This window comes from Egretta garzetta, unplaced genomic scaffold (assembly GCF_000687185.1).
Source record: "Egretta garzetta isolate BGI_Z169 unplaced genomic scaffold, ASM68718v1 scaffold85, whole genome shotgun sequence".
Lineage (NCBI taxonomy): Eukaryota > Metazoa > Chordata > Aves > Pelecaniformes > Ardeidae > Egretta > Egretta garzetta.
Window position 1 is genome coordinate 3,928,688 of NW_009259718.1, and position 16,310 is coordinate 3,944,997.

Below are 16,310 nucleotides of genomic sequence, written 5' to 3' on the forward strand. Positions count from 1 at the left end.
GCCTGGCGGCAGGAAGGCCGCCGGGCCCCGCTGGCCTGGCCCCCTGGGGCTCCCGGAGCTGCAGCCGTGAGTGTTGCCGGTCGCTCCGCTTGCTGAGCTGGGGCTGGGTGTGGGGCCTGCCCGGGACTGGGTCAGTCAGCACGGAGCAGGGGTGTGCTGGCTGAAGGGGGGTGGGGGGTGAGCAGTACGGGGGGCCTGTTGGTGTAGATAGGTGCAGCGTTACTTTTTTTCTGGGGAAAGAGGCCACGGGGTCACACAATTTGTCCTGCAGGGTTGTGGGGTGAGGGCCTGTTTGTGGAAGCTGTGTTTAAGGGTGCTCGGAGGGTGTTGGTGGTTGTGGTGAGCTGTATGCCTTACTGTCACAGGCCCTAACCCAGAAAGTGGCAGGAGGGGGGCTGGACAGTATCACTCGAGGAATTCCTGCTCCTTTAGCTTCCCCATAAACAGGCAGCTAATACAAGAAAATGCTGATAGCCTAAGCTCAAGGAGGAGGAAGACATAAACGAATCGGGTAACAGGATGTGTGTGAAGAGGGGTATGGGGTCAAAGCTGTTGGACTGATTGCCCACTATTCCCTGTAGGTATCCAAACCGCTGGGAGTGGCCACCGAAGATGAGGTAAGGACAGACTGATGCACCTCCTTACTGCTTTTCTCATCAACACTGTTTGCTATTTCCTCCCTTACCTGATAGTAATCTTTCCTTTTGACAAGCCTATCTCTTTCTCTCATGCTCCATGGCTCCGTTTGTTTATCTTCTACACTATGTTTGTAATCCATCTCTGTCTTTGGCAGCTGGTTGGAGAGTTCCTGCAAGAGCAGAATGCCCCTTTACTGTCCCGTGCACCTCAGACCTTTAAGATGGATGACTTGTTGGCTGAGATGCAAGAGATTGAACAGTCAAGCTTCCGACAGGCCCCTCAGCGAGGTGAGGGGAGCTAGAGTAGGTGGAGAGCTGGAAAAGATCTTGGTGTTATGTAGGGCAGTTGCTATCTATTCAGCGCTTGTGAGATTGTATCTGGAGTATTGTCTTCAGATTTGGGCTTCCCAGTGCGCTGACGTACTGGAACAAGTCTAGTGGAGATTAATAAGGTGTTCAGGGACTGGAATATGTGGTGTAAGAAGAAAGGCTGAGGGAACTGGGTTTGTTCAGCCTGGGGAAGAGGAGTCTAAGGGCCAGGAGGGGTCAAGGGTAGAGTGTCTAGTTGCTGTCCTCCGCAGCCATGACTGGGATCTTCGCAGCGATACACAGCAAAAGGACAAGGGGCAATGGCAACTTGCGGAAAGGGGAACTGAGGAGATGTAAGGAAACATTTCTTCCCTTGGAGGGCGGTTCAGTACTGGAACAGGTGCCTAGGGAGGCTGAGGAATTGCCAGCCTCGGACAGGTTCAGAAGTTACCTGATGAATGCCTTGAGCAACCTAATCTCTAGCTTCGGTGTTAACCGGCTGTGAGAACACTAGCAACCTCCAGAGATTCCTTCCAAGTGGAATCTTTCTGTGATTTTGTTCTAAAGAAGAGAAAGGGAAAGATTGGAGACTATGAGGGCTGGCCTAGAACACTTAAATGATGCCTTTGATTCCTCCAATCCTCACTTCTGTTTTTTTTCTTCTTGTAGCTCCAGGTGTGGCAGCCCTGGCACTGTCTGAAAACTGGACCCAGGAATTCTTGGCTGCAGCAGATAGTGCTGGTGATGTCTCTTCAGATTACAATGAGGCTGACTGGTCACAGGAGTTCATCGCTGAAGTGACAGGTGAAGGGGCCCTTTTGGAATTACTGTCAAGATGTTGCCTAGTCATGTGCTTGTGTATAGCGAAGAGTTAATGAGCGTGAAACTGGAGTAATGCTTTGGGCCCAGCAGTCAGTGTTTACTGTATCAGCTTTAACAGGGTGAGAAAAAAACCCAACAATGTGGTGTGGAAGCTTTTATTAGGGTGTAAGGGTCTTTTGTTTTTAGCTTAGGTTGCTCAGAGAACTTGGGAGAAGCAGGCTATTCAAACTGCTTTTACAAAATTACTGTGATTCAATTGATGCAAATTCTGGAGATGGTCTGATACTGCTTCTTGCTTACATATTCTCTAATTCCCTCTATTAAGGCTAAATTTGCCTTTGGTACAAAGGTAGATATTGCTTAGTGCACTTTGGCCAAATACTTTTTTTCAGTTTCATGGAGGTAGAGGGATGTTGCACCTTGGAAATGTGCCAAATGAATGTTTCTGGGCCCAAATGTTAAGGTTTCTGTTTCAAGCAAACCAGTAGTTTATCTGAAAAGCCACCCTGCGTTGTGTATAGAGCTGGGGCTGGAACAGGGTCCTGTTACCATCTGTGACCTAATATGAAAGTTATGAGAAAGATTTAAATAGATACTATTCTCTTCTCCAGGAGTGGCCACTGTAGAGACCCAGGTAGTCCCATTCTTTGACCCTCACTGTTTATAATTCTGGGAATATAATCAGCATTTACACAGGTCTTTCAGAAAGTTCTGTTGAAAACCTAGTGCTTTGTAGGCTGTGCTTTTGATGGAGACTTGTAATGCATTACTAATTTTTTTGACCTACATAGAGCAGACAAATAAGTTGTGAAATTAAAGTAGAAAATCATAAGGTTATTGGCACCACAGTGGCGTCTGTATTAATACACAGTCTGAACCTAAGGCTTGATTTTTAGATCAGAATAAACAACATTAGAAGAAACAAGCATAAACAATCTTTCTTTGAAGGTTTTTTCCCTGTATGTTAGCTAGTCCCTGTATGTAAAGTGGAGAGGCAAAATCCAAAGTTTGAGTGATGGTCTGCCTATCTTACTCTTCTCCTCATTCTTCCTGATGTCCTATGCAGATCCGCTCTCTGCGTCTCCGGCCAAGTGGGCAGAAGAATACCTAGAGCAGTCAGAGGAGAAACTGTGGCTTGGGGAATCGGAAGATCAGTCTTTGGCAGATAAATGGTGAGTCTGTCTTCCCAAGACTAGTTATTGCTGCTAGGCACTTGGGTGGGTGAAGTTTGGGTAGGTGGTAGAAATCAGCTGTGGCCTGAATGGTTTTGAGTCATTTAACCTAGATTGATGTTCTCAAGCCTTTGTTTTCGGAGAAAGGAGGAAGCAGTGCTTGGAAACTGGAGTTTTTAAGGGATCCTAGCTTTTCTATTTTCTAGTTCCAGGAAGATACTGTGATTGTGTAGGCTAACTTAATCTCACGCCTAATGCAAAGCTCCTTAAAGTGATTTCGTGAACTCTGAATCAAGCAGACCATTTTTCCACAACAGAGCTTTTTTAGATTTAAAGATCTCAAGTAATAGACTCTACTAGTTTTAAACTTTCATCACTTTATTCTCCCTATCTGACAAACCACCTTTGGCCTTTCCTCTGTGTATTTCTAGATTCAGCCTTCCAGATGTTACTTTCACGTGGTTCTGTGTGGTAGATTAAAGAACAGCCTACTACTATGGGTGTTCTCTGTATAGGTACCTGTTGGCTACAGTCAAGTTTTTCAACTAAAGAAGCAAAACACAAGCAAGCAATTTGGGCTTCTTAGATCTTTTCCTAAAATAGATTTTGCATATTTGGATTCTCCTTCCTCCTGGCTCTTGCCTTTTCTGGTACCTTTCGGCAAGTATGGATATTCCTGAGTTTTTGCTGCCAGTTCCAAAGACTTCACCAAGATTGAATGTAGTGGTAACACCTGGAACTGGTCCTATCCTGCTGTAAGCCAGACAACATACTGAGTTGTGTGCTTGCTGTGAGCCCTCAGTCCTCTGTGAAGTTGATGCTTTTACAAGACGCTGTTCCTCTTCCATGAGCATGACCTACTTTTCTTTGTTCATAGATATATGACCTTGTTTTTGGTAGAGCTAAAACTTGATGTTCGATAGCATGTGAGCTTGCCAAGGAATTCAGACTGTTCTGCAGAACTGTTGTTGTCACTGTAATTGTTTAATTCTGCTACTGTTTGTGTCAGTTACTCGCCTAGTTAACCTAGTAGTAATTTTGAATTTTCACAGATGGATAAACGTACTGAATCACTTAGGAGAACCCCAGAGTCTTTGAGGAGGGGTTTTGTCCCTCAGTACTGTTGTCTGGCCCATTGTGTAGACTGTTGTTAGTGAAAGAGTTCACTGTTGCCTGGTATCAGACTTATGAGGAATATCAACCTGAGGATGATCTTAAGAAAACAGTTAGTGATTTCCTCTCTAAAGTGGATGATCCAAAACTCAAGAATTCTGAGGTAAGAAATTCCCTGACTGGGGCTGACAGATATCTAGTGTGAATGAGGGGTGTGGGGACTTGAGAAGGGGGAAGACAGTAAAGGAGTAAAGCCTCCTGCTGTCCCATGTTTCCATTTCTTCCTTGATTCCTAGAAATTGAACCCTACAATCCACTCTAGATGTTACCCATCTCTACCACATGACTCTGGTGAAGTCCTGTCCTCCCTACCTTTTTGGGCCTTTTGTGCTCACTTTGCAGAGAGAAGTCCTTTTAGTGAAGGAGGGGGGCATGGGCAGGGGGCTTATTGGCAAAGCATCTGCCCAGCTCCACCCTTGTTTCATTTCTCTGCCACAGTTCCTAAAGTTTGTCCGCCAGATCGGAGATGGGAGGGTATCGATCGAAGCTAATCAGGTGACCCACAGAGACCAAGATCAGGCAGAGCAATGGGCAGCTGAGTTTATACAGCAGCAGGTAGGAGCCCCAGCCCTATGTGCTCTGAAGGAGGAAAGCTGTTTGCCACAGTGCACAGTGTGAGGGAGAATGGCAAGTCCAACTCTTAGCAATGCTCTACTAACAACTAGGTTGGGGGAGGCGAGGGAGGGGCCATTGGTCTCTTAGCAGAGTCTAGCCAGAAGCTGGGAAGGTATTTGGGCAATGCAAGTCTTCTCATCTCCTGTAGCACCTGGGAGGAAGGGGATATCCAAATGAACTTTCCTCCACTTTACAAGCCATGAGTTCTTGCTGATGGGGAGGAGGGGTCATCACAGACCCTCCTACTGTTTTGGGATGTGCTCTGAAGTTGCCAAATTCTAAAAAGAAAGATGTGTTTCTGTTTCCAAACTCCCAGGGGCCATCCGATGCCTGGGTGGATCAATTTGCACGATCTGGGAACATGTCAACTCTTGATACGGAATTTGAGCAGGCAAAGACTGCTGTGGAGGTAAAGCTGATGGAGGAGGAGGGCTGGGGTACCAACTGAGAGCCCATGGTAGGGTTACCTCTCTCCTTTGCATACTCTGAGGAGGGCTAGAAACATTTAAGAGGGCATGCTCTGGTGTGTCTGTTGAGCTCAGTTTATGATTGAGGTACTCTAGTCACATTCTGTTCTTCCTTCAGTCAGATGTGGACTTCTGGGACAAACTCCAGGCAGAATGGGAGGAGATGGCCAAGAGAGATGCAGAGGCTCACCCTTGGCTCTCTGATTATGAAGACCTCAGCTCCTCATCATATGACAAGGTAATACAGAACAGGGTCTCTCAGCCCTGTAACTGTGATGGACTGCCTTGAGGAGACTGGCAGTGGGTCTGCCTTGCAGGTGAGCTCCACAGACCCCAAATGCTGCTAGGATTCTTTCTCACACTGATCTTTTGCTGTCAATTGCACCCTCATTCCAGATCAGCTAGGGGTTAAACAAATACTGTTTTCACTTGTGCTTGTCAGCAAATGCTGTCTAGTTCTTGTCCAACACCAGATACCAGTTAATGCTGGAATTCTTTGCAATGAGTGGAAGTGTTGTTCCCCCCCTAAGCTGACAGGACCCACACCAGATGTTTAGACTCTGTTGCAAGTTATTCCGCATGTTATTCCAGGTCTGGTTTGGGGGAATTTTTCAGCACAGAGCAGGCAGGAAGAAGAGCCATTGTTCTCTGACTTACTACAAACTACCAGAGAAGACAAGGTGCTGGCTGGTCTGCCGTTTGAGTGTTTCTGATGCAGCAAGGCTAGACTGTGCGGAACTGTTAGAGAGTGCTTTTCTCCCTAAGCCTCTCCCAGCATTAGCCCCTGTCTGTCTTCCCTGCTAGGGTTACCAGTTTGAGGAAGATAATCCCATGAGAGATCACCCAGATGCATTTGAAGAGGGGCGGAAGCGCTTGGAAGAAGGTGACCTCCCTAATGCTGTCTTGCTCTTTGAGGCTGCAGTGCAACAGAAGCCAGATCACATGGAGGTGAGTGAGAGCAGAGATAACAGGCTCTGACCAGGTGTCCTGCTGCTTGGATCCTTCCCTTGTGGGGTGTCAGGGTGTGTGTAGAAAACTCACTTCAGTGGTAGGAGCTGTGCAGGCTATATGAAAGCATCTCTTTTTTTTTTTTTTTTTTTTTTTTTTTTTTTTTTTTTTTATTTTTAAAATTTTTTTTTCCTGTGGCTCTGGGTAGGTAGCTGATGTATGTGAATCCCTGGGAGGGCTATGGGCAAGGAGGTTTATGACTACAGTCAGTTACAAAAAGCGCAAAGGCTCTGGCCCAGAGCTGTGTAAAATTTTTCGAGCACATGAGACTGTACATGGAGTGAAGAGAAGGAGTTCTCATGTCTTAAGTTGCTTCTTTGGAACTCTTTATTGGCATTGCAAGTTTGGAGATGCTTATGGCAGATAACTGCTTTCAATATCTGTATTAAAGACTAATTCTGAGCAGCTTGTTAGACTAGGGGTCCTGGTTAGGTCTTCCATCTAGATGCCAGGGGAAGATGTAACCCAAAAGGGTTGAAAGAAATGGCTTGGGTGTTTTCATGGTCTTCATTTGAACCTGTGGGCCAGGGAATGATTTTTATACTGAAGACAAGTTTTCGGCTCCTAATTCAGTGAATACTTATTTTGATAAAGTACTTCAGCTCCTGCCGGATGGGTTGAGAAATGGAATAGTCTCTGCACATTTCTCCAGAGAGAGAGGATGTGGATGTTCTCAGGAGGAAGAGGAAGAATGCAAATACACCCATGTTGTCAGTTTCTGGAGTGCCTGCCTCAAGGACCCAGGGGTGCTGAATTCTCAGTGTGTCTGATTCAAGCCCTGCTAGTTGTATATGATTGGAAATATCTAATTTGTTAATCTTGAGGCTTAGATGAGAGTGACCCTTGGAACAGATGTTCTTGGCTTCTGGTAATACAGGCATCTAACTTTCAGGGTACTAGGAGTAGGTGAAAAGTAAGCAGAGATTTTGGAGATCTACTTTAGTTTTAAAGTGGTCAAAAGGTGTTGCTAATATTCCTTCAGAATCAGCACTCCCTTCTCATAGGCAGTGTAGGCTGCAGGCTGAGCATAATGCCGAGGTAGTTGAAACCTTAGGGGAAGAACTCTTAGACCAGTTCTGGCTAGCTTTGTTGAAAACATACTGGATTCTTCTACTGTGGCGCTGCAGAAAGTACAGGAGAAGTCAAGACTTCACAAATAGTGCAGTGATCAAACAGACTTGAACAACTCTGGAGGAAATGTCATGGTTGCTTTGGTCCAAATCACAACTTTACCTTGAATCTCAGCTCTTCTGCCTGCAGAATACTATACAGTTATCACTTCTTGAGTTGCAGCTTAGCTATATAGTGAGGCATTAGAGATTTGGGACAGTAGATTGCCTCTTGCTTGTGGTGGCTTGTGCAGTGTGTCTGGGTCTTTGCTAATAAAACAATTTCCTTTTTTGAGACAGTGGATACTGCATTTTATGAATTAAGTTCAAAAAGTGGGTACTTCGTGCTGACACTCCTGCCAACTATCTGGCCTAGTTTTGAGTAAGGGGTGTAGTTATCAACATATAGTGAATGGGTACTTTGGAAATAGTGCCTTATTTAAATATTCCCTGTATCATAAGCCTGGAGATGGAAGTGGTTTTCACATACTGGTGTCACAATGATTCAGTAGAATAATAGTGCTTCTACCTTCAGGTCTGATGGTCGGTTCCCCAAGATATCACTTGCTAGTGGACCATTGCACAAGTATATACAGCTGCCTACCTTGGGGATCTCATTACTACACTGCTGCTATGCCGTTTTATTCTTAGGCAGTAAGAGATATGCATTTGCTCCATTTCTCTGCAGTTTAACCACAGTTAGAAGTCAAAAGTGGAGATTCTGTGACTTAAAAGTGTAAAATTGCCAACAGTTGCTTTGTGATAGATCTCCAGGTAGACGTTCACTACTTCTTTTTACTGTAACACCACCAGTTTTATTGGCCCTGAGGACCTATGTGCCATAAAGTCTATATGTCTTTCGAGAGAAACTTTTATCTGTGGCTAATGTGTATACTTGCATATATTTGGTCTCACTCTAAAAGCGTGTGGGATAACATGGTAGATTTAATCGCTGCATCTGTGGTTTTATTGGCTGATCTTTTTCTCTGGATGTGAAGAAGTCTGACTTTGGGCGTCTTTCCTGCAGGCCTGGCAATATCTGGGAACCACCCAAGCAGAGAATGAACAGGAGCTTTTGGCAATCAGTGCCCTCAGACAGTGAGTGTTGCAGAAGAGCTTCTGAGCATGGCTCCTTGTCTAGTGCATAGTGCCATAAGAACCGTATGGCTAGCATAGTGTGCTCTGCCTTGATTGTTACCTCGTTTATCTGGGTCTCTCCCAGACTGATGTAATACTGTGTTCCCTTGTCTTTCTTTGACCTGCAGGTGCTTGGAACTGCAGCCTGGGAACCTCACGGCACTTATGGCTTTAGCAGTCAGCTTCACTAATGAGTCCTTGCAGAAGCAGGCATGTGAGACCCTGCGGGACTGGCTACGCCATAAACCAGACTATGCCCACCTGCTGGAGAAGGAACCAGAGGAGAGTGTCTCAGGGACAAACTTGGGGCCTTCCAAGCGTGTCCTAGGTTCCCTGCTGTCTGAGTGAGTTAGGGTTACAAATTTCAGCCTGCAGCTGAAAGGCTTCTTGGAGGGTTGGGACTGGTCCAGGCAGGAGCGGAGGGAGCAACCCAAGGCCAGCTCTCTACAGTACACCAATATTCTTGTTCTGTGCTTTTCCAGCTCGCTATTCATGGAGGTGAAAGAGCTGTTCTTAGCAGCTGTGCGCAGCAACCCTTCAACTGTGGATCCTGATGTTCAGTGTGGCTTGGGTGTTCTTTTCAACCTTAGTGGCGAGTATGAGAAGGCTGTGGATTGCTTCAGTGCCGCACTCAGTGTGCGCCCCAACGTAAGAATGGGCAGTCTGTGGAAGCTGGAGGTACCTGGAGGTTTATGGGTGAAGGTTTGGGTGGAGGTACCGCTTGTAGTGGAGGAATAAGACAGACACATGGGGAAGGGAGGGTTGGCTTGGAGCTTAAAAAGGTCCAGTTTATCTCGGCCCTTTCTCTCTGCCTTTTCCTCCAGGACCATCTTCTATGGAACAAGCTCGGTGCCACCCTGGCCAATGGGAATCGGAGTGAGGAAGCTGTGGCCGCATATCGTCGGGCACTGGAGCTCCAGCCGGGATACATCCGCTCTCGCTACAACTTGGGCATCAGTTGCATCAACTTAGGTGCCCACCGGTGAGCATAGGGCAGCTCTGCTGTGACCCATGAGTGTGCATGTGTCTGTGGGAGAGAGACTGCAGTAAGTTAATAGGGCAGTGCCCCTCTGCCTGCAGCCTTCCCTTGGCATAGGGAGTGTGTGGACTCTGTCTTGAGAACAAAGTGTCATGGAGATGTGGTTGGAGTAGGGGCCATCTGGACTTCAATGTCTGTTAAGAGGGAAAAGGGGGATCTGGTGGTTCTGGAGCGGGGCAGGATCTGGTGAAGAAGAGGAAACTGTTTTGGAGGGGAAGTACTTTAGAAGCAAATGGGGGAGGAAGTATGAGATGTGCCGTCTTCTCCAGTAAGCATGTGTATGTTCTCATGTTGACAGTGAGGCTGTGGAGCACTTCTTAGAGGCTTTGCACATGCAGCAGAAGAGCCGAGGTCCGCGGGGGCAGCAAGGTGCTATGTCTGACAACATCTGGAGCACCCTCCGCATGGCCCTCTCCATGCTGGGGCAGAGTGACCTGTACGGGGCAGCTGATGCCCGTGATCTTCCCACACTGCTTCAGGCATTTGGCCTCCAGCAGTGACTCTCGGATGGGCTCCCCTGCGAGTGCAGGGTTGGCCCAGCCCAGCAGTGACCTTCCTTAGAGAGAAAATGTTCGCTAGGGTTCACACATATCTTTGCTCTGGTAGGGCAGATCGTTGGCACCTGTTTTTTCAAGGACCTCCCACTGAAGCATGCAACTTCCCCTACCTGTCTGTTGTGGCCTGAGCATCTCTGAGCGGTTCGTGCTGTCACCTCTGTGACTGACTGACATTCTGCTGGTAGGCAGGTGATCAAAGTGGGGAAGACAGCAACACCCAGCCCTCTTGCCAGACTGCATTTGCAGTAATGCCAGCTTGGCTATGATGCCTTACAATAGCCATTCTGCAGAGACGACCTGCTGGATGAGTCTCAAGTGCAGGTTGCTTTGGTGGGGTGGGATTGCCATTTGGTAAAAGGGTGAAAAATTCTGGGTTTTGAGCATGCTTCCCCCATGTATGTGCTTGCATGTGTGTATATGTGGGCTGCTAGGGAAAAGTGGGGACAGCAGTCCCCTTTTCTGGGTACTGGTAACTTCATGGTAGAGCCAGATGCTAGTTTCTCAGTGTCTCTTCATGAGCCTTTTAAGAGCAGAGTATTGTGCTTATGCTAGGGTCACAGGTGGAGGCCCTTAGGCTATCAGGATAAGAGGAGATCCCAGAGTTCAGACTTGAGGGAATGTGATGGGAATAAAAGTCTGAAATGTAACCTCCCTTCCCAGAAATATGGTGGGGAAAGGGTCAAGTCTTAATTTTCACTTGATCATCTGTCATTGTTTTTCTTTGTGCAGAGGTTCCCCATCTTGTGTGTAACTGAATCTTGTTAATTATAAATATCTGTATATGATTATATTGGGGAAAATGTTTTTTAATTGTAAAGTATTTTGTATAATAAAGGGTGGAAAATTAAAATTGCCAAAATAGCATCTTTGTGCTTCTGTTGGAGCTGCCTGCACTGGGTAGTACAGATCTCTGGGGGTATAAGCCCACTGGTTTTCAAAAGATCGATCAGAGTCTTAGATTCTGTCTCCCCTTTTGACCCAGGTTTTGTTTTATTGATAGGTTATATGCAAATGAACCTTAAAGGACCTCATTTTGCTGTAGCCTCAGGCTTCAGTTCTGTGAGCCAGCAGAAGAGTTTCCCTGTGCCAAGTGCTCTCTTTTTCCTTGCTTAGGTTTAGGGGTCAGTGAAGCACTTTTTTTCCATTTTCTTGCCATCTGCAGTGAGGGAAGTTGTGTTACATTTCATCACTTTTTTGAGGAACCTGACTGCTGCAGTAGTCAAGACGGGAGGCTTACGCAGGGAACGCTTACCCTTCCTCTTCCACCAGGCACCTGTTTCTTCATACCCCTACCTCACAGGCCTGTTTTTCTCTCATTACTGTAATGACCAGGAGCAGAAAGCATGTGCAGAGAACAGTCCTTGCTGTACATTTTCTGAGCTCTAGCTCTAGCTCCGGCCCTGTGGCACTGAAATCTACGTGCAGTCTTCCAAAACTGCTGTAACACATGCAAAACAATTTGTGCTGCCTAAAAGCAAGAGAAACACCGCTGCTGTGTTCTGCTCACACATGCTGCTCCTTGACCAGAGATGTGCCTTTCAGTTTTTACTGATCTCAGTCCTTCTGTCAGATTCTTCTCTGCTCAGTGAAAGAAAAATTAGTGCCTATGCTGTTCCTCGCCTGCTGTCCAGGTGTTCTCCCTTCCTGAGTTCTCTGCTGTCCATCTCCCCACTGATTTCTTTTGCCTCTGTGGTGGTGCATCCCCCCTGCCCTTTTCTCCTGAACTGCTCTACAATTTCAGGAATTCCCACCACACCTTGGCCTTTGTGTAATGAGTTGGACGGTTAAGCATCCCTTAACTGTACCAGGAACTACTGTGCGGCTGAGGAGGGGAGCGGCACTGTCCATACTAGAAACACCAGTTGACTTGTCAAGGCAGGGAGTGAGAGCAAGGAACAATCAGTTATCCCCTGACAGCTTTCAACATACCTTACTTGGATCATAACCCGAGCGAAGCGGCACCATTGTTACTGGAATTCCAGTAAATTACCAACCTGGATTGTGGCCAGGACAGAAATTTACTCATGACTAAAGCAAATAATCTTGTGACCCTATAAATAGTGGTCCTAAGTGAGTCCCTTCAAGCTCTCCTGGACCACAGCAGATTGCGGCCAGCATCTCCCTCTGAGTTGGATGCCTCTCAGAGCTTGCAAACTCTCAAGTTTGCAAAAATTGGAGGTCCACTGCAGAAGACCAATGAGCCTGGGCTGAAAGCCTTCACCCCTTGAGGCTCAGTCCTCGCCTGTTGACAAATACAGAGATATTTGATGTGAATATTTCACTGAATTCAAGGGGAATTTTTAACAGGAAAGAAGAAAAATGAATCTGTATCAAGGGTGACAACAACGAGGTCACCCAAACCCAGTCTTGTTTCTTCTCTTAATCAAGATAAGTATACTCCTTCCAGACCAGATGCAAAATCCTTGGGCAGTTCAGATGCAAGATCTTTGGGACCATGCACTACTAAATTATACTGGGAGTGTTGGGATCTCACCAAAAGATGAGACTTCTTTGGTCATATGTGAAAGTGAGGTGTGCCTGAAATGGAAATGGAAAATGCTGCATACCAAAGGAATTAAAATATCTCACAATAATAATAACAACACTTACTAAATCTTATCCCTTCAGGTCACACCAGGGGAAGAAATAAAGATAGGGTGCTTAGCAATCAACAATCTACACATGAAAAACCTGAAAACCAATTAAAATATACTATACTGATTTTTCTAAACCAAAAACCAGCCAGAAATCTTGTTATAACACACCGGAACCAGACTGTTGGTACAATTTCACTTTCATGCAACCTGTACTTGCCTTCTGCCTCTGGGGAAACATGGTGTAGGATTATTGTTTGATTTTATGATCACTGGGTGTAAAATGTGGAATTAATGTTGGGGTGGCCATGGGTTGATGTGTATGTACTTTTTTAATGTACCTGTACCTGATCTAAATTTGTCCTCAATAATACTACACAATAACACACTTTTCATAGACATGCATGGATCATTAACGATGAAAATTCACAAATTCCATCTTTAAAGACAACCAAAGGAGCCACCATTTTGATAGGATGCTGAACTGAAAATCACACTGAATGTATGACAGAAGCTTTACACGTTGCTGTAAACAATGTTGAGGGAAAGCACCACCTACATACCTGTCCTTTTAAACACGAACGTTGGTGCAGCTTTACCATATTGCATTTAGGACTCATAATGTGCCTTTGGACAGACCCCAACTCTTGTTCTAGCTTTAGGTTTCCAATTCAAGATTGATATCGAACAATTGTGTTCACCAACTCGGCCTCCTATCAAACCGTCTCCTCACATTAATAACATCGGTCCCTACATAATTAAAAACGTAGGACAACAACGAATATTACTTAACCCATCATGGTCTCTCAAATGAGTGGAACTGTCAATGCAGGTTGACATCTCTTCAATTAAACCTACCTACCTGCTCACCATTCCTAAATACATCTTACATGCAACAGTTAGCATGGTTACGTGGATGAACCCTCACCTCTCCAAAGCGAACAGAGGGAGAGGTAACCAGTGTCATAGGGACAGGATTGTGAGTCTTGAATAGTATGGATGCTGAAATACTCATAAATAAATTGAGCATGACAACAAGTGATTTGAACAAATTAGAACACCTGTTGCAGTCTTCTCTATCAGCATTGGGAACTAGTCAATGGCTTGTAGCTGACACCTAAGTGGGAAGGAATTAATGAAAAAGACCACCAACTAACCATGGATGCACTAGGGTACGGCTTGAATTACTGTCTCTCTTGCTCTTAGTTGTATTCAAGCCCAATGGTGGATAAAATTTACTGTAACAACAATTGTAAGAGAAGGCAAAGAGGGCACCTTACCCGCTGAACTTTGAATGGTAGTCTGGGACAATGCAACTCAATTTGAAAGGGAATTCAAATCCTGGTGGTGTCTTATCAATTTTACCTATAACCCTACTGACAGTAAAGCCATAGCTGTTGTATTAACAATACTCAATGCTTCGGTATACACCATATCCCCAGTCATTCCGCTGGGATTAAACCACAATGGAGCTGTCCTCTGTCCATTAGAACACAGAGTATGGGCCCAACAAAATGGGAATAAATGGCAAACTATTGGTGTTGATGCATGTGTTGTACAGGAACAACAGGGATTTGTTTGTGAAAGCAATACCATTAAGGCCTAAGACATTTGTCTTGACAGTGAACAAAGTGTTTGTTATTTTGAACTACATCCTGATAAAACCCCTGAAATGGTACTTACACATGTTGGAAATGGACGTGTTTGTATGAGAACCCTTTGTAATTCTGTATCTATAGGCAACACCCCCATAGATATATACAATCTGTATTTGTAATTTTACCAAAATCACAGGATGCAACTTCAACTATTCAGCCTCTGTTACAACCTGCCAGCTGTTACAATCTAACTATACATTGTATCAAGATTTATGACCTACCTCCATTTGAATGAATAGGACATTGGTGAGAAAACTGTTGCAAGATGATGACCTGAATCAATTGCTAAAGCGAATTTGAAACAATGGACAAGAACCCTGATACAGAAAAGATACAACATGTTCTAGAACAAATGAAAAAGGATGGGGAACATCACTGGTGGGATACTTTATTCGGATGGTCACCAACAGCAACAGGAATTCTGAATTGACTACTGCATCCCATTGTATATTGTGTTACGTTTGTTGTTGAATATAGTTCTGTATGTTAGAGTGTGGAAAATAGCTAAATGGCTGACATCATTTGAAAAACCTACTTGCATGTACAACACTGTTTAATCACATTTAACCAAACCTTGATAATTAAGTAAACAAACAAAAAATTTCCCTCAAATTACAATTGGAATATGGCATTAATCTGTTTATAGGCACAGAGGCAAGAGGTGACCACACGGCCACTCTGGGGGAGAGATGGACTGACTTTAGTCATGGGGTGGATTGTGGTGGTGCATCCCCCCCTGCCCTTTTCTCCTGAACTGCTCTACAATTTCAGGAATTCCCACCACACCTTGGCCTTTGTGTAATGAGTTGGACAGTTAAGCGCCCCTTAACCGTACCAGGAACTGCTGTGCGGCTGAGGAGGGGAGCGGCACTGTCCATACTAGAAACACCAGTTGACTTGTCAAGGCAGGGAGTGAGAGCAAGGAACAATCAGTTATCCCCTGACAGCCTTCAACATACCTTACTTGGATTGTAACCCGAGTGAAGCAGCACCATTGTTACTGGAATTGTGGCCAGGACGGAAATTTACTCATGACTAAAGCCAATAATCTTGCGACCCTATAAATAGTGGTCCCTTCGAGCTCTCCTGGACCACAGCAGATTGCGGCCAGCATCTTCCTCTGAGCTGGATGCCTCTTAGAGCTTGCAAACTCTCAAGTTTGTGAAAATTGGAGGTCCACCGCAGAGGACCAACGAGCCTGGGCTGAAAGCCTTCACCCCTTGAGGCTCAGTTGACAAATACAGAGACATTTGATGTGAATATTTCACTGAATTCAAGGGGAATTTAATATAATTGTGGCTGTGCATATGCGTGTGTGAATCAATTTAAGTAATCTGTAAATATGTGATTTAATTACAAAATGAGTCTTAGACTGCTGCTAGACACATATTATCCTTAGACATAAACCTTTGACCAAGTCTGAGACTGAGACTGGACTTAGCTGCACCTAGACTCCTCTCTGAGAAGGAGTTTAGAAAGCAAGGGGGTCTACTCTGAACCTTGTGACTGAACGGGAGGGTCCTCCTTATCCTCTGCATCCATGGTTTGTTGGCGAATCATTCTAACTAGACTGTAACTTAATTTTCCTTTGTGTACTTCTTCTATGCAGTAATAGAGTGAACCTTGCCATTTTTGAATCTTTAACTAAGTCGCTGTTTTGATTAAAAGAAATTTTGTTGAATCACCTTTTTAATTGACTGATGATTGAGTCCTATTAAATCTAATCCTGTGATTTGCCCTAAAGGCACAAATAAATTCTACACTGCTACTAAATCAAATTGCGTACATTCACTCATTCCGGACAACCTCTTTGCTGCACCACCTTCCTCTCTGTTCACACTCCCATTATCACTGCTTTGGCCTTCACTTTTTCTCATCCTCAAGTGCCATTAATGCTTCTCCTCTCCTTGACTTCCTAGTTGTCTCAATGTCCCTTGCCATTTGGCTTCATCTCTTGACTTTGTGCTTGGTGTCCTTCCCTATCATGCCTCCCGTCCTGTCCCTGCAGCTAG

At 45.2% G+C, this 16,310-nt stretch overlaps 1 protein-coding gene across 1 annotated transcript; it reads left to right on the forward strand.

Moving 5' to 3' along the window:
* Positions 1-3: 3 nt before the first annotated feature.
* Positions 4-12,658, forward strand: PEX5 (peroxisomal biogenesis factor 5; the record flags this gene model as incomplete). Its single annotated transcript, XM_035894618.1, has 15 exons — positions 4-66; positions 582-617; positions 794-926; positions 1,617-1,751; positions 2,836-2,942; positions 4,128-4,217; positions 4,553-4,669; positions 5,046-5,138; positions 5,315-5,434; positions 6,001-6,144; positions 8,341-8,411; positions 8,579-8,794; positions 8,933-9,128; positions 9,275-9,432; positions 9,788-12,658. Coding segments are annotated over 15 exons (1,881 nt in total), but the record flags the coding sequence as incomplete, so codon positions are not given.
* Positions 12,659-16,310: the final 3,652 nt, after the last annotated feature.